We start from the raw sequence: 21035 nt of genomic DNA, 5'->3' as shown, positions 1-21035 counted from the left end.
GTTTATTAAAATATCCATGCTTTATGACTTTTTAAACATTATTTGTTGAACATTTTCCAAAGATATGCTTTTTTTTTAGAAATTTTTATCAAGAAAATTGTAACTATAGTCTGTCCAACGACAAAGGGGAGGTTTAGACAGACGATATTCAAAAAATGACAGAAAATACGATTTGCCTGTGAATTAAAATGACAGACATACTGTCATTTGTCACTATCAGGGATCTTCCCATTGGACAGGCTATAATATGTGCAATTTTTTGTAATAGTTTTATGTCTGATTAAGGAGACTCATCAGATTTTTTATTTGGGAAAATTAATAAAATATTAAATCTCCCTAATAATTATAACTACTAATTTCTCTGAAAATTCTTTCAAATTCATATACAGTATGTCCTAAAGACTGTATGATGAGTTATAACTCGTTATAACTCAAGAAAGGGGAACACAATAGAACTGTAAGGTCGCGGTGATTAACTCCCCTCCTAAACATTCTACATTTTACATGTCCCAGTAATTTTTGCGAATTTTGCATCTGTAATAATTTTTTTAATAAGATTTTTTCTTCCTGTGTACCTAAAAAAGTAAGGCAGTATAGACTCTATCATTGCTTTTTAAATATAGTTTATTCGGCGAGAGAATGTATGATTTTGACAGACGACATCCAAAAAATGACAGAAAAATAATCTACCCTTCAATTAAGATACCAGACAACTGTCACTAATGTCATATTATTCTCTCTATGGACGGACTATTCGTTTAAACTTAATAGACAGTATGAAATGGACTTTTATACTGGTAAGATGCTTATGATTAAGATTATAAAGATTATTTCTGTGAAATATGTATAGTTTTTTTAACATAATTATTTTATATAATTCTATTCTAGATTATGTAAGTGATTTTTTATTCATAATTTAGATTTAAAATATATTAAAATAACAAAACATATTCTCGATATATCATTCATTTAGAGGTATTTAATATTTTTCTTATACAGGGTGGTCCGAACTGTATTCCGGAAACTTCGGCAGCATATTCTATAGATAAAAATAAGTAAAACACTTCCTTGTCCTTAAATGCTTAGTTTCGGAGATACAGGGTGTAAAAGTTTCATTTTTATTTCGATTTTTTCCAAATAATTTCTGAAGTAACGTCAATATTTGGATGAAAATTGGTGTCTGGGAGTTTTTTGACATGATAAATTTGATTTTGATGTCAATATGACTCCTGCTTGTAGAAGGCGCCACCTACATATTTTTTAACTGGTTTGAAGACTAATAACTTTTCGTCCGTACCTGTATAAAATTACTGAGTAAAAAATATACATTTGCGACATTTTTTACGTAAGAAAGGTCTCTTGGTAAAAATCGCTACGAGTAATGGTTCTCGAGATATTTGAAATCAAAATTATCAATACCTGTCATCATTGACATAAATTAAACATGTTGATTTCTATAGTTCTAAATAGTTATCAAACTGAAATCATAAATTTGGAATGTTTTTGTGTCAAAAGTTCAACAGAAACTGTTTTATCATCATTTTTTCGCAGAAAAAATTATTATTAATTTAAAAAAATAATAATTTCCCAAATTTATTATTTCAGTCAAATAACTATCTACTCAACGTGTTTATTTTTTTGTCAATAATGGCATGTATTGACTATTTCCATTCTAAATATCTTGAGAACTGTTGCTCGTAGCGATTTTTACCAAGAGATATTTTTTACGTAAAAAATCACGGAAATGCACATTTTTTTACTCAGTTTTTTACTCAAATAGGCGCGGATGAAAAGTTATAACTCTTCAAACCAGTTAAAACACATGTAGGTGGCGCCCCCTTCAAATAGGAGCCCTATTGACATCAAAATCAAATTTATTATGTCAAAAAACTCCCAGACACCAATTTTCATCCAAATATTGACGTTACTTCAGAAATTATTTGGAAAAAATCGAAATAAAAATGAAACTTTTACACCCTGTATCTCCGAAACTAAGCATTTAAGGACAAGGAAGTTTTTTACTTATTTTTATCTGCAGAATATGCTGCCGAAGTTTCCGGAATACAATTCGGACCACCCTGTATATGAGATTTCATAGTTTATATAAAATACAGGAAAATTTTGAACTTCTTCTTCTGAGTGTTTTGGTTCATAATGGAGGTTATTATTTTTATGTACTGCATTATCAAAAGTTCAAATAATAATCTTTTCAATCTCTTTACTAAAAAATGAAGGCAGTTTGATAATTTTTGTAAAATAATCTGTTTTTTTTTGGCACATACATAGTGATAAAACCTGGAAAATGAAAAAATGAACAAATATAATATTTTTGACACCCTGTAAATATAAGTGTTTCATGTCCATTAGCGACATTAATACGCAATGTTCCGATGTTAAATATATATTTATATACAATTACACATATAAGTGACTGTGATCTATCAAGTAGATGTATTTTTTTCTTATAGATAATTTTGTATTCTTAGGATATGATAATGAAAAAAATATATTCCTTTATAGCCTATAATATATTATTAATTCTGAACAACAAGGATCTTGTTTTATTTTGTTTTGAAAAATAAAACGCTTTGTTAGACTTGAATGCTTCTTTATTTCATATAGTTATATAAAATTTTCAGTTATTGTAGTCATTGGGTAAGTTAGGTAGATGTATTTTGTTTGAATTATTATTTTTCTTGTGATGGAAACCAGGATTGGCATGCCTCGTTCGCTATTTCACACATAGCGGATAGAGCCTTGCTAGCAGAGTCGTATTCTAAAAAAGTTATGATATAGAAAAATTTCAAGTAAAAAAAATTGTCTGTGGTTTAAAAAATACTATAAAAGCAGTTCAATATCAATAAATCTTAAACAGTCAACAAATTGACATGTTTGCCGTTTGTGAGTTGAGATGAGAGTGACTGTCCTTGATTATCTTTTCTGTCATTTTTTGGATGTCATCTGTTGAAATATTTGCTGTTTCGTTGGATAGACCAAAGGATAGACTATAACTTATTAAGATTTATTGAGATTGAGCTGAATTTTTTAAGATTTGTTGATTAAAGTGTTTGAAAAACCATGGTAATTTTGTCCTACAAAACAACTTTAGCAATTCCTCAGTCAAACGAATCAAAGTAGCCGATTTTATGACTATACAGTATGTCCCCGGATTGTTTTTACAATTTGGTTTTTTGTTTATATATTTGGTACAATACATCAAAATACCGTATGATAGAATAAAAACGGCGTCCAGTTGGCTTGGAAATGACGATCGATGACATTTCCCATATAAATTTACATATAAAATGACAGCGATCTTCATTTCATAGCCATCGCTGACGCCGTTTTTATTCGATCATACGGTACTTTATATTAAATGTTTTAATAAGTTTTAATCATCTGCCGATAAAGCCAAATATTGTTATTTTCATGTAACCAATATGTTTGAACACAATCTGTCAAAGCTGCATGTGGGATAGAAGAAAAGTTAAATATGTTTTAAAGTAGATCTTCAATAATATGAATCATTAAAATCAGTATATTTTTATTATGGATCTTAATACAGCGTGTACCACAGAGCAAATTTGTATCTGATGTTTAGGGATTTTTCGTTTTAGCCAAAGTGTTACCATACACGATGTCAAATATTGAAACTAGGAAAACTAACGTGAGAACAACTATATAATTGTGTGCATAGTTTAAAATAAAGTGTTTTAGTGTTGAAAAAAAACACTAAATGTTCTGACCTAAACAGTTTGTGATGAAGTTAGTAAAAAGGGGGTATTTTTTAAAAGAAATTTCGAAAATTATAACTATTATAGTTTTATTATAGTTACCATTGCTTCCTATACCGGATCTTTTACCAAAAATGGACCCATTAAAAGGTGGTTTTCTGTATGTAGCCATGGAAGGCGAAATGATACAGAAAATAGCAACCAACAGTAAAATGGTAGTCACTTTGTTTAAACAATATCGATCCATTGAAGTTTCTGCAAAAATTGTTTAAATACATTTATGGTTTTTCGTTTTTTTTAGTTGGGTGTCTTTCTAGAAAGTTGATTGTTTATATAGAAAGAACCAAAAACATAGAATACATACCGGGTGCCTCTCAAAAGTGGCTCACCCCTATAACTTTTTTATTTTTTCAGATAAAAAAACGAGATTTGGTACGTTAGTATATGACATAAATTAGGATTGACTGACGTATTCAATTGTTTTCGGTCACTCCCTGTTTCACCGGAAATGACTATAACTTTTGGTTTTTAAATGGCACCCTCTGTGTTTTTTTACTTTATTCGATAGAAAATAACACTCTGAATAGAATGACATATCATATGTCAACTTTTGACATTTTCGCATATGGTTTATTTGAAATTATAACTTGCGGTTCGTAACGAAAATTTGACTCGAAATACCAAGTGTGTGGAACCAAATTATTCGTAAAAAGATGTTTTTTCCAAATATGCTAATGAGCCACCCTCGTTCCATTTGAAAAATTGAGATATGATCAAAAATACGATTAAGCATTTTCTAACTGGCCAGGACAAGACACTAAAAATATTAGACGATCAAATCTATTTTTCCAAGGCTCCTTGATTAAGAATTTGTGTTTTTAACATACCCATGGCACTCTAGATTGAATGTTAAAATACGATTTTTTATAAAGCGAGAATCTCAAAAGTTGATATATGATATGTCATTCTATTCAGAATGTCAATTTCTATCCAATAAAGTAAAAAAAATACAGAGGGTATCATTTAAAAATCATAAGTTGTAGTCATTTCCGGTGGAACAGGAAGTGACCAAAAACAATTGAATACGTCAATAAATCCTAATTTATGTCATATACTAACATATCAAATCTCGTTTCTTTATCTGAAAAAATATATAGTAGGTAGTTATAGGGGTGAGCCACTTATATCTTAAATTTTATAATGAATAAAAAGTCTGTAAAGACAAAAACTTTTCTCAATTGGTTGTTGTTGTTATACGTTAGATTTTTTTTTATTTTACAATTAGTAAGGAAGTTAAAAACAATTAAATAATTTATCGTAAACTATATCCTTATTTTAAAAAAGCAACCGTGAATTTATTCCCGCATTTATTCATTTACATCCTGTATTATATTGAAGCTACTTACCTAAAAGCTGTGCTATTTCAATAAATACTTATGACTTCTTGTTGTTTGCTCTACAAAGTACAGGATACTACTAGAACGTCTATGATTTGAGCTTCGGCTTTTATAGGGCAAAATTCTATTTCGTCTTCTATTAGTTTAGAAATCAATTTAGCGTCCATTTAGCTTCCTGAGTATGGGTCGCTAATGTAATAATAACGTCGTGTGTTGTCCTCTTTAGTTTTTATACCCTCGGCCCTTGTGTCTCGATTGATTTGTTTTTAAAGTTGAAATTTAATTTTTGCCGCTTCTTTGTTAGTTTAGCGCGTAATGCATTTCTGTAATAAATATCAGTGGCATTTTTAGGAAAATAAACTATTTTATTAAATTCAGAAAATCTATACCAATATATAAAATCCTTTAAGTGACTCAATGATTAATTCCTATCCTGCTCAAACCTTTCAACGGAAGAAACTCAATTTTGGCATACAGGTTGATTCTAGGGTGTAGAGGTTCGATAAGAAGGGATTTTTCGAAATTCCACTTCCAAGGGGGTGAAACCACCCCTCAAATATTACAATATTTTTTATTTAAAAAACGGTCAAGTTTCCGAAAAAACGCTTAAACACGTATATTTTATTTTGTTTTTTTACATATTTTAAGATTTTTTAAAAATGTATACAGGGTGTTTCGAAGAATCTGGTCATTGATTAATCACGATCCTGCTTAAAGCGCTTGACGTAAAAAGCTGATTTTTGGAAAACGGATTGAGTTTAGGGTGTAGAGGTTCGATAAGAAGGGATTTTTCGAAACTCGAATTCTAAGGGGGTGAAACCACCCCTCAAATATTAGAATATTTTTTATTTAAAAACCGGTGAGTTTTTCGGAAAAATTCTTAAATACGTATATTTTATTTTGTGGTTTACATATTTTAAAATTTTTTAAAAATTTATGCAGGGTGTTTACAGACGTTCATGCATACTTGACAAGTGTACTTGTGCAAGCGTACTTGTATAAGAATTTGGAACGTGTGTAGGAACAAACTTGTACAAGTATTTCGACTTGTTCAAGTGGCATAGACTTGTACGAATTTTCTTCATGCCCCAGTGATTTGCGCAAGTATGCATGAACGTGTATATCAAACTTCCGCAAGCCTGAAGTTGATTCTAGTAGGTTTATTGCTTGGTTCTTATTTGTTTGTTACCAGAAGATAGATAAAAATGGCTAGTGAACATGAAAAAAGTATGCGGGAGGTATTGGTGGAGTTCATTAGTATTTATAGAGAATCTCTTTGTTTATGGCAAGTAAAATCAAAGGACTATCATAATAAAAACAAAAGAGAGGCTGCATGTAAAAGTTTAATTAAAAAATTGCAAGAAATTGATAAAACTGCAAACCGCGATTTGATTGTAAAAAAATAAACAGTTTAAGAACAAATATTTAGCAGGGTAAAACTTCAATTCGTTTAAAATATTAGTATGCGAAAAAATATTCCTTTTTAGAACGCAGTTTTTGCATCAAAATCGACGAGTTTTCCTTTTTTCTTTCTGTTTAAGCAGAATAACGAACATCGCAAGAGCTAGCGCGTCTTCTTCGTCTATGTTTACCTACTAAAACCAGACTAAAACTATTCAAGTGCGCTTGTATTGTGTGGAGTCAATGCAAACTTGTACAAGTACGTTTGCACAAGCAAATTTGTCAAGTATGCATGAACGTCTGTAGCCGCCTTAAAGCTGATTTTTGATTGTGAGATGTAGAGGTTCGATAAGGAGGGGTTTCTTGATGTTTTTTCTCATGCTGACCTAAATGTGAGAAAATTTTACTTACTTTTTTTTACTAAACTTAATATTTTTTAAAGTTTAATGCCCTCTAGCGGACAAACGTAGCACTTTTATATAGAGGTGATCCATGGAATATTGGGACAACCTGTGCATATACTGCTAAAAACATATTAATAAAAGACAGAATATTATTAGTAATTAATTTATTTTTAATCATATTCTACACTTTTTCACTGTACTAAAAAAAATCTGTTGAAACATCTACCAGAAGAACAACCAACGATATCCGTAGTTCGCTGGTGGCTTTTCTGCATCCGGAGGCAGTGCTGGAGCAGCATCGGGATAGACAGGTAAAGGCTCCTTCTCAGGCCTAGGTCTGAGGGTTTTGTGCACGTGAACACGATTGTAATAGTCGTAAGGAGGTCTATCTATACCCAAGTTATCTTTCATACACTTGTCGAAGATTCCCTGAGTTTTTCTACATCTAAAAACGGAAATATCTGAGTAAAATACATGTTTTAAAGCTTAAAAGACTTACGGTGTAAATTTCTGATCGGTGCTAGACTTGTCTACGCAGTTTGCGTACTGAGTAAACTCTTCGAAACAACTTCCTTTGACTTTCCTGAAGAAATTCAAGGCACAGTTCGTGACTGCTTTGCCCTCGTTAATGCACTTTCTGGGATCTTGTAACTCGTACCGGCACAATATAAATTCCTTAAAAGAGTTAGGAAAATAAAATATATTATTTTGATTAGGTAATAATTAACCTCACATTATTCTCCGATTCGCAGGCCTTTCCCAAGTGAAACCCTGCCGATTTTAGGACGGGACCAGTCAGATTGATCTCTTGAACTGTGAGCTCTTCTTCGGTGGGCAAACACGTGTCGTCGGTGATGGTCATTTTTCTTTATTTTAGAAAAATCTCATCAAAATTTGCTAATGATTACATTTATGCCATTTATCCAACAGCTGACATTTTCAATTTCAATATTTCAATTGTAGATAGCTGTTTATAAAAAACTTAAAAGATTTGACTTTAGATGACTCTGCATAATAATTTTGTAGATTTCTTTATCCATTTTCAATTTTTTAATAATGCTATTGTTCGTTAGATGTCGCTGCTATCAAACAATAATAGAAACCTGTAAATTACCTTTATTACAGATTTCTGTAATGATATATTTACAGATTTCTATAACAAGGTTATAGATCTCTGTAATATTAAATAAAATAGTTTGCACGTTAATTGTTAGATGGCGCCACTATCTCCATTTTAGTTCCGCGAAATTCCGCTAGAATTTTATTGGCGCTGTAATCTTTTATTTTTGCCGCCTAAGTTTTAAATTAGACGCAACTCAAGGAATCATTAATATTATATTTATAAACCAAGCATAGTGTAAAAAGATGGTTTCTTTTACTAAAATTTGACCCATTGAATGGTTTAGTGATTTTCTGTAGCAACACAGATTTATTGTACTTTCTGCAAATATGGTTTAAATTTGTTTAGATACATTTTTTTCTTAATTTGGGGCTTCTCAACAAAGTTTTTGGTTATTACAGAGTGTGCCAATACCATAATATATGTCATAAATTCATTTTGCACTTGTTTTGCACGAACATGTCAACAAGGGAACAGGGTAAAAAGGATTTTTACATTAATCTGTTCTAAATTTTAGTTTCAATTGTTGACAGGCGTTTGCTGCACTTCTTGTGAGGCACTTTTTTCAACGGCAATCCATTATTGTGCAAAAGAAAAAATAAGGCAGCAAACACACCATTCAGCGGCCATCTTTACAGAGAATTAAGCAACTACAAAGGCACTGAGTTTCACTGAGGTCAATTCTAGACTAGTGTAGGATTGTGTGCGTAATCTATACACTGTGGGTGAGCGTAGCAATAAAGCGTAGCAAAAAAGAAATATTTTTTAGGATAATTTAAACACCAAACACTATAGTTTAGACATGTAATGATATTTTATTGACAATCAAATTATAACAGTTCAACATTTTCTTTCACATTTTTCATCGTTTAGACTCTTATATACTATACTCTTTTTTCATTTTTGTTCAGATACTTAATGTAAGTAAAGTACATCTATTAGTTTTTTATTACGACTTGGCTTAAAAATATTAAGAGATATTCACAAATATCACAGGTGGTATTGGTCCCGGTGCCGAGACTACTTCTGATTGGGGTTCACGGTGACGTTGACTTGGATGACGTTTCAGTTGACAGATGGGGGGCGCGGGCGCTCGGTGACGCGCGGCGCCCCACCACTACACAGAGCTCTCCTTGTGGTGGGGAGGCGTCTGCGTGGCGGTGTTGCGCGACTGCAGCATCGGCGCCCACGTCACGTGGTACGGCTTCACCGGCATCTGCGTGGCGCTGTTGCGCTTGCTGTGCGGCCGCGCGGTGATCGTGTAGGGGGGTAGGCAGGAGGAGTCGATCAGGCTCTCTGAAACACCGAAACCTACGTAATAATAATCGGAATCCTAGTCAGGTAGTGATGGTAGACAAAAAACTGTTATTTTTAAATAACAGTAGTTGGGACTGTTATTGAAAAATAACAGTAGTTGGGACTGTTATTGAAAAATAACAGTTATTGGAAGTGTATTTTAAAATAACAGTTATTGAAATTAAAAAATAACAGTTATAGAAACTTTTATTTTAAAATAACAGGTACTGGAACTGTTATTGAAAAATAACAGTTATTCGAAGTGTTATTTCAAAATAACAGTTATTGAAAAATAACACAAATTATCCAAAAGAAGTGAATACATCAATTTCTAGTTGATTTATTTTTTTCTCAAAAACCGTTCGATGTACAAGAAAAACTCAAGAACTCAAACTTGTTAAAAAGGAATGGACATTCAAGGAAAAAATATGTTTTCTTAAAATAAGCAGTGGCGTACCATTTATTTTAAACAAATAATTCGGATATCAGTGCTTACGGACACGTGGCAATATATTGCTTGCCAATGATAAACTAAGTGAATATTTGAGGTGAATTTGCATTGCGACACCTGGTCGGGTAAGCTCCAGAAATATTCCCTTTTACAAATTAAAACCGAAATTACGTAAAACATATTAGCGAAAAATCCAATTATATTCTTGATCGTTCTTTTTTCCGAATTAAATGTTCAGTGTTATTTCGTCTCTCCGGCTTTTGTGCCTTGTTTCGCAGTTTAATCTAAACAGCACATTTTAGAAAACTAATTATATCGGTACGAGCCGAACCATAACAATTTCGGAATTTTCGTCTCGGGCTCAAACATTTGTTTATCTTTCATTTCGACCCTTGCGTAGGGTCTCTTTTTATTCCTACGGAAATAAAACGCTTGTTGCTGTGTATAAAGTTCCCAGGTTTGATTAGGGAAAGTGAAAGATACCAAGAGTATTGATTTAATATAAAACAAAATTTTAATTTCATCAATTTATTAGATTGTCGATATAATTGTACAGGGTGAGTCAACGATAGAATAAAGTCCATTATCTCATTTGTTTCGATGTTTACAAAAAAATAGATTACATATAAAAGTTATAGGGACGGTTAAGATACATATTTTAAAATTATTATAGAGTATACAGGGTGCTTCAAAAAAGTGTGGCGAATATAACATATATTTTTTTTAAAGGCAACATCCTATTTTTTATTTTATTTTTAGATTCTGCGTAAAATTCTGTAACTTTTTTCGGTATAATATTATATACCTAAAATTAATAGTTTTTATAATATTTCAATTTGTTTCAACAAAATGTTAGATTTCAATGTGGTAAAAAATTGTCAGTGATGCCATTGTTTCTGAAGTTGGACAACTAAATTTTGGTAGGAGAAATTTATAAAGATGAAGAAAAAGATATATATAAAGATATTTTAGTTATATGCTACAGGGTGTTCAAAATATATTTATGAATTTCAACTATTTCTACTAAAAATCTCAAATTTTTTAAATGGGACACCCTATATATTATCATTTTTTCTGACAGATTTTACAAAACTCTTCAACTTTTATTAATTATGTCATATACCTATTTTTAATAGTTTGCGATTTATTCGAATTTTTTCTATTTGTACCCATATTTTTAATACAATTGCCCTATAAAATCATAGTTGCCATGACAAAACAAACTATTTATTATTTATCTTTAACAAGTAGCTTAATAATTAGTTACATTTGCTGGTATTAGTTAAAGTTAATTAACTTTACTCAAATAAACTAAAATCGCAGTTGTGAATTTCTTGGTGTATTTCTATATTATGAAAGATGACACTTGGATTTTCCTTCAGGACGAATATCCCCAGATTAGGGTAATACCAGATTACCTAATTGTTGAAGACTACTGATATAGGAATTTTCTTCGACATACAGTAAAGTTTTTTTTCTCGTAGTAATTCTGGTTTATAATTCATTTGGTAAAGCCAATATTATTACTGCCACGAAACCGTCCCATTATACACTGAAGTAGTTTTCTAGATAATCTACATCTATTCTTATACTACTAATCAAAGTACTATATAATATATAGTACTGAACCAAAAAATATATTTTTTTGGCTTGTTCGTGTATATCAGTCACATTGACTAATTAATTTCAGCAAAATCTGTAACTATTATCTCTGCCATTTATACTTATTACAACAAATTAAACTAAAATTCAAATTTTGTTCTTAACTTGCTTAACAGACAAGAAATTTTGACAATTATTACTTTTTGTCATGGTAACTATGATGTTATAGGGTAATTGTATTAAAAATACGGGTAAAATTAGAAAAAAATTGGAATAAATCGCAAACTATTAAAAATAGATATATGAAATACTTAATAAAAGTTGAAGAGTTTTGTAAAATATATCGGAAAAAGTGATAATATATAGGGAGTACCATTTAAAAAATTTGAAATTTCTTAATTTTAAGTAGTTAAAATTCATAAATATATTTTGAACACCCTGAATGAGGTGCGCCACTCTATATAAGATTATATATAAAAAAGTTATGGAATTTTACGCAGAATCTAAAAATAAAATATAAAATAGGGTGTTCTATTTAAAAAAAAACATATGTTATATTCGCCACATTTTTTGAAGCACCTTGTAAACTCAATAATAATTTTGAAATGTGTATCTTAACCGTCCCTATAACTTTTATATTTAATATTTTTTTGTAAACCTCGAAACAAATGAGATAATTGACTTATTCTATCGTTGACTCACCCTGTACAAGCAGCTGTGTAGTCATTTATACTCTGAGGCGACGTATATAATAGATTGCTTCGATTAGTTTATTTTATAGATCCTATCTGTTGTTTTATTTCCTAGTGTCCGTTTAGGAAATAAAACAACGCTCCATTTTCCCAAGTAAAAGCCCAGGTTATAAAACATAACAACAGATAAAACACACCGAAGGAAATAAATTTATTATTTTTACTACTTTTAGTCGCATAATGTTCCGTCGGGATGATATAAAATAGAGTGAAACGGCTAAAAAATTGGTAGTTTTGAACATTTATTTTATATGGGTATTTTTTTGTTTAATATACGTAATAACTACAGCGTAGAATATTTTATTTTTGGTAAGATAACCAGGGGGTGACGTACAGTCCGTCAAAATATCCGTTAAATGAATTCAATCTCTTCAAAATTATGTTACCTTAGAATTATTAATTAACAAGTGGAAATGATACTAAAATACTTCTTGAAAAAACTACAATCTATTATTTCTAATAGATTTTGAGATATCGATTTTTAAATTCTAATGGTTTGAGTTCTAATAGCGCTACCACTATCGAACACCCACTCAATTCCACTTATTTTTACCAGAAATGCAAGTGTTTCTAGCTTGCACTTAAAAAAATTCAAGCTATAGGGAAAATTACGACTCGTTAATATATTTATTAACGTATCATTAAGTATCACGAGACGTAATTAAATCGAGCAGAGGTATTGATTGGGTCGACCGGTTAACTGCGACAAATCTGCTATATCCCCTTCCACGTCTCTTAGCGATGTGTACAGTTTCTCGGTTTATTTCATACGTTTGGCAACATGTTTACTGTCCTCTCTTTGTTCAGTACATTATAAACGCATTGTACTCTTCTTACATACGGAAATCTCGACCCAAGACTAACCTTTGCCAGCCACTATATATATAGTTCTACAGGGTGTCCCCGAAAAAGCTACATATCGAAGTTGCGTTTTTTGTAATGGAACACCCTATATATTAATTGATTTTCGGATTCTGGGAGAAAAATAAAGGTGAGTTTTATAAGAAAAGTATACGACTAAAATTTTGACATATTTAACATTTTCTAGAAATAAAGAATAATTTTTAAATTACAATAAAAGCTACCTAAATTCGAATTTACCCTGTATAGCCTAACATGTAGTTAAATTAACTATTGTAATTTAAATCAAATTAAAGGTATATTTATTTACTCAGTAGTTTTATACAGGTACCGGCGAAAAGTTATTACTCTTCAAAACAGTTAAAACACATCTAGGTGGCGCCACCTACAAATGGGAACCATATTGACGTCAAAATCAAATTTCTCATGTCAAAAAACACCCATCCACCAATTTTCATCCAAATATTGACGTTACTTCAGAAATTATTTGGAAAAAATCGAAATAAAAATGAAACTTCTACACCCTGTATCTCCGAAACTAAGCATTTTAGGACATACATTTATACAAACTTTCTTACTTATTTTTACCTGCAGAATATGCTGCCGAAGTTTCCGGAATACAATTCGGACCACCCTGTATAATATGTCATTCTATTTAGAGTGTCATTTTTTATCGAATAAAGTAAAAAAATACCAAGGGTACCGCTTAAAAATCAAAAGTTGTAATCAGTTCCGGTAAAACAGGAAGTGACCGAAAACAATTGAACACGTCAACCAATCCTAATTTATGTCACATACTAACATACCAAATCTCATTTTTTTATCTGAAAAAATAAAAAAGTTATAGGGGGTGAGCCACTTTTGAGACGCACCCGGTACAAATAGCGACGTTTTTTGACACACCACCAGTATTAAACAATGCAAAATCGAAATAATAAACCGACCCAAGCTCGCAACCCTTAATAAAGCAACAATAGAATTCAATTAATATCGAAAGTTTCGGGTTATAACTCACCTGGGCCGTATAAATCACACCTTATTGTGGTCTTCGGGCTTATTCGCAAGCTCCCCAATGAAATATATCCCCTCCCCTTTACCCGGTTTGCTGTTGACCCCCCTTTCGCGTTGTTTCTGTGTATACCTCTTCTCCTAGGCTGCCCCTTTTCAAACACACGGAACTTGGGACACTGTTTAGGTTTCAAACTAAAAGGATATTGAATCAGAGTAATAAAAGCAGGAGCCGGATAAGGACAGCTTATTTGTAGATTGCAGATTGTATGGGAAAGAGGAAATCCAGTTTTTGCGACGGTTTTACAGAGGTTATAGTTCTCCATCATTTTTTGTGTCTTAGAAAAGTATTTCGAGTGCCTTAGCATAGTACTAAGGGCTGGCAAAGGTTAATCTTGGGTCGAGATTTCCGTATGTAAGAAGAGAACTGAACAAAGAGAGGACAGTAAACACGTTGCCAAACGTATGAAATAAACCGAGAAACTGTGCACATCGCTAAGAGACGTGGAAGGGGATATAGCAGATTTGTCGCAGTTGACCGGTCGACCCAATCAATACCTCTGTCAGCCTCTGTCAGTACTTAAAGTTCTAGGCAAAGGTGTACGTCATGCGTTCAGCTTCACGATTCAATTACGTCTCGTGATACTTAATTTGTTTATTTATTAACGAGTCGTTGTAATTTTCCCTATAGCTTGAATTTTTTTAAGTGCAAGCTAGAAACACTTGCATTTTTGATAAAAATAAATGGAATTGAGTGGGTATTCGATAGTGGTCGCGTTATTAAAACCCTGAATTCAAAAATCGATATCCCGAAATATATTAGAACTAATAGATTGTAGTTTTTTCAAGAACTTACGTTTCAAGAACTTAACGTTAATATTTCTGCTGTATTTTCTTTGTAGAAAGTATGTGAAAGTCTTTATCAATAAAAAAATTACACGATTGCTGAAAATTGCTATGCTCTAAAAGTAAATGGATGGATTGTTTACAATTTTTGAATGGAAAAAACAACCTTATCGAATTTTTCTTATAAACATATCGTAAAATATCCGATCTTGAAAATAAAAAAAGTTTCAATATCTAAAGTGGTCTAAAGGCGTATCGGCAACGCAGCAACAGCACACCGTCGCGCATCGCGTCGGTCGGTCGCATTTCTCTCACTCCGACTTAATAAGATCCCTATGCGATTTACTTCCACACATGTAAATGCTGACCCAAAAGTAACAGTTGCCAGCACGGTATATAACGGGATTTGGTTAGTATTCTTACTTATTATTATCGTCCAAATCCATGTTAATAGATAATTATTTTTAAATATATTTTTGAACTGCTGGTTTTAGTAATTATTAAAATAAACGAACTAAAAAGTCTTAAAAATAAACAATTCTTAACCATAACCCCAAAAAATGCAGATCTCCTGTCAACTTTCTTTTTATTTTATATTTATTCCTTATTTTCCTAGTGACGTCACAGGTGATATATAAACTAAACGAAATTGCTTCCGTAATCGATCATACCTTGTATTCTTTTACCATGGGTCTACCTCTCTTTCTTCTGCCCTGGGGAGTCCATAGAAAAACTTTTTTTGGCCACCTGTTCTCTGGCATACGCAGAACATGTCCAAACCATTTCACCATTATTAACCCTTATTAAAAACCCTGTAGAGCTCTCTATATTTTTAAAATGTGCTCTGAATTAACCTACATATGTTCACAAAATTTGATTGCAATACAAACTGGCGTTCTCCTTGGAGCCTCCGCAGCGTATGAGAGGCGCACCCCTGAACATATTTGTTTACATCATATATGAAGAAAGATATAAACAATTATTGCAGTCAGGCCAAGTAACTCAAGGCACGTAACAGTGTTAAGTATCCTTTCTTTCCCTTGATCTAAGCACAGTTTCAGCTATTGAACCGAGTGAAAAATTTACAAGTTTACCTCGGGCGTACTTAAGCTTGAGTGTGCTGGCAAAGAGACCGGACTTGTTTAAGCTTTCAGCGTCTAAATTATTAAGATCCAGTTTCGGTCTCGGATAGCAGAAAAAGCGACTATTTAGCAAGAAGTAGTTTCGTTCAAAAGGAGAATTAAAAAATAGGAAGAATAAAAGTTGATAATGGGATTTTTCTCAAGTTGCAGGAATTATTAAACGGGCTCTGAAGTTGTAACTAAGTCATTAAAAGAATATTAAAATTATATAAGAGTTACTTGCCTTGAACTGCTAATAGAGAATTAATTCCACGCTGTGTTCGACATGATGTGGATCAACCTGCTCTCACTACCGGTTTCGGGGCCCTACTTCATCATCAGGTGAGCTTGGTCGTTTCCACAAAATGTCGAGCACAGCGCAGAGTATATATACTCTGTGGAAATGGTATATATACTCTGTGCTCGATATATACTATCTGGTATATAATACTCTGTGCTCGTCTGTTTACAATATTTGACTGAAGTTCACTACCTTCATGAGCAACGAAATCCTAAAATCAAAAACCTGGCTATAAGGAAAACTCCAAAAGAAAGATTGTTCTTTATAGCCATTAATAACTTCAACTAGTAAGCCGAAAAAATACGGCAGGACTATGTGTAGTTCTTGAAAAATAACTCCGTTGGGCAATAAAACTTTTGGAACTTTTCACCCCCGATTCAATACGTCCGAAGAAAAGCTAAATGGCGCAGTTCGTCTCGGGGGAGGTTCGACTTCATCAAAGAAACGATTTATTTCATTTTTGTTTGGTATTAATTCGATTCTTTTCCCACCATTTTCGTTTTGGAGATAACAGAACCGATAGGGATTGTCTGGAAGAAAGTGTGTAGGTGAAAAAGAAAAAAAATAAATAGTAATACAGGTGAAAAAGAAGATAAACTCCAATACAACTTGAGAATTATCAAAAAATATGACGAAAACAACAACAAGAAAAATGTGCTATGAAAATTAAAGCTTATTAAATGTGGAACAAATTAACTAATATACTGGGTACATATTTAATTATTCTTTTAATGACTTAGTCTTATTAGTAAATAATAAAATGGTTTATAATTACAACTTCAGAGCCCGTTTAATAATTCCTGCGACTTGAGAAAAATCCCATTATCAACTTTTATTCTTCCTATTTTTTAATTCTCCTTTTGAACGAAACTACTTCTTGCTAAATAGTCGCTTTTTCCTCTATCCAAGACCGAAACTGGATCTTAATAATTTAGGCGTTGAAAGCTTAAACAAGTCCGGTCTCTTTGCCAGCACACTCAAGCTTAAGTACGCCCGAGGTAAACTTGTAAATTTTTCACTCGGTTAAATAGTTGAAATTCTGCTTAGATCAAGGGAAATAAAGGATACTTAACACTGTTACGTGCCTTGACTGCAATAATTGTTCATGTCTTTCTTCATATGATGTAAAAAATATATTATATACAGGGTGGCGCCTCTCATACACCGCAGAGGCTCCAAGGAGAACGACAGTTTGTATTGAAATGAAAATTTGTGAACATATATAGGTTAATTCAAAGCACTTTTTAAAAATATAGAGAGTTCTACAGGGTGTCCCCAATAAAGTTACATATCAAAGTTGAGTTTTTTGTAATGGAACACCCTATATATTAATTGATTTTCGGATTCTGGGAGAAAAATATAGGTGAGTTTTATAAGAAAGGTATATGACTAAAATTTTGACATATTCAACATTTTCTAGAAATTAAGAACAATTTTTAAATTACAATAAAAGCTACCTAAATTGGAATTTATCCGGCATAGTCAAACCAAAAAGTTATGCAGGGTGAGACAAAATTAATATTGAACATTGGTCATCTTTAAAAGCATGTTTATTTTAAATGAAAAGCCCAGTATATTATTGCGATATTCAAAGGAGAATTCACAGGGGCGGATACAGGAATTTATTTTAGGGGGGCCCAAAATGAAAAGCAATGTAGAATATGCTCTTTAGGGCGCTATTTTTAACGCAAAAGCCTAATATTTTACACAATTCACAGATTTTAGGGGGGGGGGCCCCATGGGCCCTCCCCCTGTATCCGCCACTGAGAATTCATGTCTCTTCAAAATATTATTAAGGTTGCCTACCCCTCAAACAAAGATTTACCTGGATATTTTCATTTACATGATTTGATCTGTGTAGATATTTATTATTTCATAAAATCTAGGTGGTTGTGATATGTCTGACGTTACTTCAACATAGCTGTCAACAACAAAACAAAAAAATTCTCAGAAATTTGCCGAAAATGCAAACTTATCCTACATCAGAGAGAATTGATATGATTCTATTAGTTGGTGAATGCAGTGTGCATTAACATAATTTCGACAACTTGAGAGAAATTATTAATTGTAGCTGCTTTTCGAGGTAGAACTCCACATATGCCTTTTAAAATGAAAAGATCTTTTTGAAAGACAATCATTTTATGCAGTTAATAGGAGAGGAAGCATTATGAGCATTTGATTTCGAGAGCGCGGAAGAGAGATAACATCACGTATCGGCACAAATTACCTATAACAGATGCGAAAGAAAGCGACTGCTTCGGAAACCGCTCGGCAAACCCGACACGCCTATTGAGTGGTGTAAATACACCAGTCGTTTAGTCCGGAAACCTATGCTCTGTCGTATTCGCTTGCTGGAATGACATAGTGCGTGGTTATATGTTTCTTTTTAAAAACGCGTGTAGGATTTTTGTTGAACTTTTGAACTGTTATTTCTAAGTTTTGGTAATTTGTATATCTTATTTAAAATATGATGCAAATGTGTTTATTTATAAGGAAAAAAAAGATATTTATAGTATAAAAAATTAATTTATTTAACAAAATTTAATTAAAAATGTGACAAAATAGTTACCTTTCTATTGGTTCTATCGGACTTTTTTCGACTATATAAATCTTTATTTGTAAACTTTAATACATCAAATATTTTTAATTTAATAAATCATTTAATGATGTAAATAAGAGGAAATTTCTCACATGGGTGGTCAAATTTTATAGTTTTCATTATATCAAACAGCCTCTGAGAAATGTTTTCAATTCAAAATGCCTTTAATTATGTTTGACTACATCATTAAAAAGGGTCTTCAAATACATCAATGTGATATTTGTCTAAAATTTGCAAAAGAATCCGAATCTCTGGATAACTCGAAATTATTTACCCATTTAAAAGCCTTTGATCATGAAAGTGGAAAAATTTGTTCATTTTATTTGCAGGCTGGAAAAATTATTTATATTAAATTTTGATGAGTTTTGCACTGAAGAAAACATTCAGAGGCTGTTTGATATAATGAAAACTATAGAATTTGACCACCCATGTGAGAAATTTCCTCTTATTTACATCATTAAATTATTTATTAGACTGAAAATATTTTATGCATTAAAGTTTACAAAAAATAAAGATTTATATAGTCGAAAAAAGTCCGATAGAACCAATAGAAATGTAACTATTTTATCACTATTTTATCTTTAATTAAATTTTGTTAAATAAATTAATTTTTTATACTATAAATATCTTTTTTTTTCCTAATCTCCTAAGTGCTGATATAATATGACGAGCAATCTATTAAATTACTGTGAGATTATACAGAAAGGTCCACAGACTTCGAGACATAGGAAAATCAAGACCATTTAGCGTGTGTCCAAATTTTGACAAGATTTCAAGTGACTGATACAATTTTTGAATTTGAATTGTTTTTAATGATATTAACAATTTTAGTTCAATTTTTAATAAAATTTATTTAATATTAATAGAAATCCAGGAGATTTGAAACCTCTTTTAGCGATTTATAACATTCTCAAATGAATTACAGGTGCCCTTATTTTCTATGAAAATCACACAGCTTTTTCATAGTCGCTGCAGTTGCTATAGCTATAAAAAACTAATTTTTTAAGGTGTGAAAATTGCGACACACGCTAAATGGACTTGATTTTTCGTATGTCTCGAAGTCTGTGGACCTTTTTGTATGCCTCTATAACATATTGGTGCAGATTATTTTCACCCAAACAAATAATAACCCAAACTATACATTGATGCGGATTGTCTATGAACTCTTTCTGAAGGTCACAGAAACCTGAACGCGTAATTCGGTGTTCTTTCGCATCTGTTATAGTTAATTTGTGGTATCGGGCTTTTCAGTCACAGAAAAGCTCATGAAAGAACACGCCTTGCGTAACCATCTTATGATGCGTGTCAAATACTCGTCAGCGAGTAATGGCAGTAGTAGTAGTAGTAAATAAATATGAATTTTGAATTAATTTAATTTTTCGATTTTTGATTTTTTAAATAATTTATTATTATTTTCGATATTTTCTTACCATATGTGGGTGGTATTAAATCTGGATTGTTATCGTCCTCTGTCAATGCGTCTGTCATAATGGGCTGAACCAAGGGATTTAAAGGAGTTTCTTCCTGCTTGGGACTGCGAATTTGGGGGTGGTTTCTGACAGGAGTTTCAACCTGAAACAATACACTGTATTGATATATTGTAATATTAACCATTGTACAAAGTTTGTTCGTTGTCATCAATAATAATAATGCTAACAAGGTTAAACGGTTAACGGTTAGCGGTTAGTTAAAAGGTTAAACGCGCGTCCAGTGTAAAAGTAAATGTGTTTTAGTGTAGTGTGGTGATTGAGTGTTTTATTTTGCTGTTGTAACATCAAAAGTTCCAACCCCAACTGTAATCAACGATTATGAGGTTTTTTCGTGATTTTTTTTTGAAAATTTTGAATTTTTTGAAAAAAATTTTGGAATTTGTTTTTAGTTTTTACTTAAATAACATAATTTCTTGATAATATGGCAACATAGGTAGTAGATTAAATTTATAAGAAAGAAATCTCAGAAAATATGCAATGGTTCTCATTTTTTTTAACTTTCAAAGTAAAACAGCAAACAGCTCGGTTATTTTGGACTTATTTGAAAAACGATAAAGACAAAATATGCATCTTTTATCGAGATCTACCACCCCCGAAAATGTTTGCACTTATTTAAGACCTGTATATCTAAATAATTTTGGAAACAAAACTA

At 31.8% G+C, this 21035-nt stretch overlaps 3 protein-coding genes across 3 annotated transcripts in view; all 3 read right to left on the bottom strand.

The window, feature by feature from the left end:
- Window positions 1–2603: 2603 nt before the first annotated feature.
- Window positions 2604–5221, bottom strand: LOC115880408 (neuropeptide SIFamide). Its single transcript, XM_030897598.1, has 3 exons — window positions 5141–5221; window positions 3837–3989; window positions 2604–2776 (listed from the first exon to the last, which is right to left on the bottom strand). The coding sequence occupies exons 2-3, from the start codon at window positions 3979–3981 to the stop codon at window positions 2688–2690; spliced, it is 234 nt and encodes a 77-aa protein (XP_030753458.1). The 5' UTR covers window positions 3982–3989; window positions 5141–5221; the 3' UTR covers window positions 2604–2687.
- Window positions 5222–7083: 1862 nt separating this feature from the next.
- Window positions 7084–7901, bottom strand: LOC115880287 (NADH dehydrogenase [ubiquinone] 1 alpha subcomplex subunit 8). Its single transcript, XM_030897469.1, has 3 exons — window positions 7670–7901; window positions 7436–7611; window positions 7084–7381 (listed from the first exon to the last, which is right to left on the bottom strand). The coding sequence occupies exons 1-3, from the start codon at window positions 7796–7798 to the stop codon at window positions 7159–7161; spliced, it is 528 nt and encodes a 175-aa protein (XP_030753329.1). The 5' UTR covers window positions 7799–7901; the 3' UTR covers window positions 7084–7158.
- A 1002-nt stretch (window positions 7902–8903) lies between these two features.
- Window positions 8904–21035, bottom strand: part of LOC115880277 (nephrin-like) — a 275606-nt gene continuing 263474 nt past the window's right edge. Inside the window, exons 12-13 of the mRNA XM_030897460.1 lie at window positions 20324–20465; window positions 8904–9367 (exon numbers count right to left, since the gene is read on the bottom strand). Coding sequence (XP_030753320.1) covers window positions 9174–9367; window positions 20324–20465 — 336 coding nt within the window. The 3' untranslated portion in view covers window positions 8904–9173. The remainder of the gene's footprint in view (window positions 9368–20323; window positions 20466–21035) is intronic.

Source organism: Sitophilus oryzae, unplaced genomic scaffold (genome assembly GCF_002938485.1).
Source record: "Sitophilus oryzae breed Bouriz unplaced genomic scaffold, Soryzae_2.0 scaffold_1621_pilon_pilon, whole genome shotgun sequence".
Classification (NCBI taxonomy): domain Eukaryota; kingdom Metazoa; phylum Arthropoda; class Insecta; order Coleoptera; family Curculionidae; genus Sitophilus; species Sitophilus oryzae.
This window is presented reverse-complemented; position numbering and strand designations above follow the sequence as displayed.

Bases quoted from the DNA above. Each gene is read 5' to 3' on its own strand.
- LOC115880408 (XM_030897598.1), bottom strand. From the start codon at position 3,981: ATGGATCGATATTGTTTAAACAAAGTGACTACCATTTTACTGTTGGTT. The intron at 2,777-3,836 runs GTAACTATAATA...TAACTTTTTTAG, and splicing joins ATCCGGTATAGGAAGCAATG to AATACGACTCTGCTAGCAAG.
- LOC115880287 (XM_030897469.1), bottom strand. From the start codon at position 7,798: ATGACCATCACCGACGACACGTGTTTGCCCACCGAAGAAGAGCTCACA. The intron at 7,612-7,669 runs GTGAGGTTAATT...AACTCTTTTAAG, and splicing joins CCTGCGAATCGGAGAATAAT to GAATTTATATTGTGCCGGTA. The intron at 7,382-7,435 runs GTAAGTCTTTTA...TTCCGTTTTTAG, and splicing joins ACCGATCAGAAATTTACACC to ATGTAGAAAAACTCAGGGAA.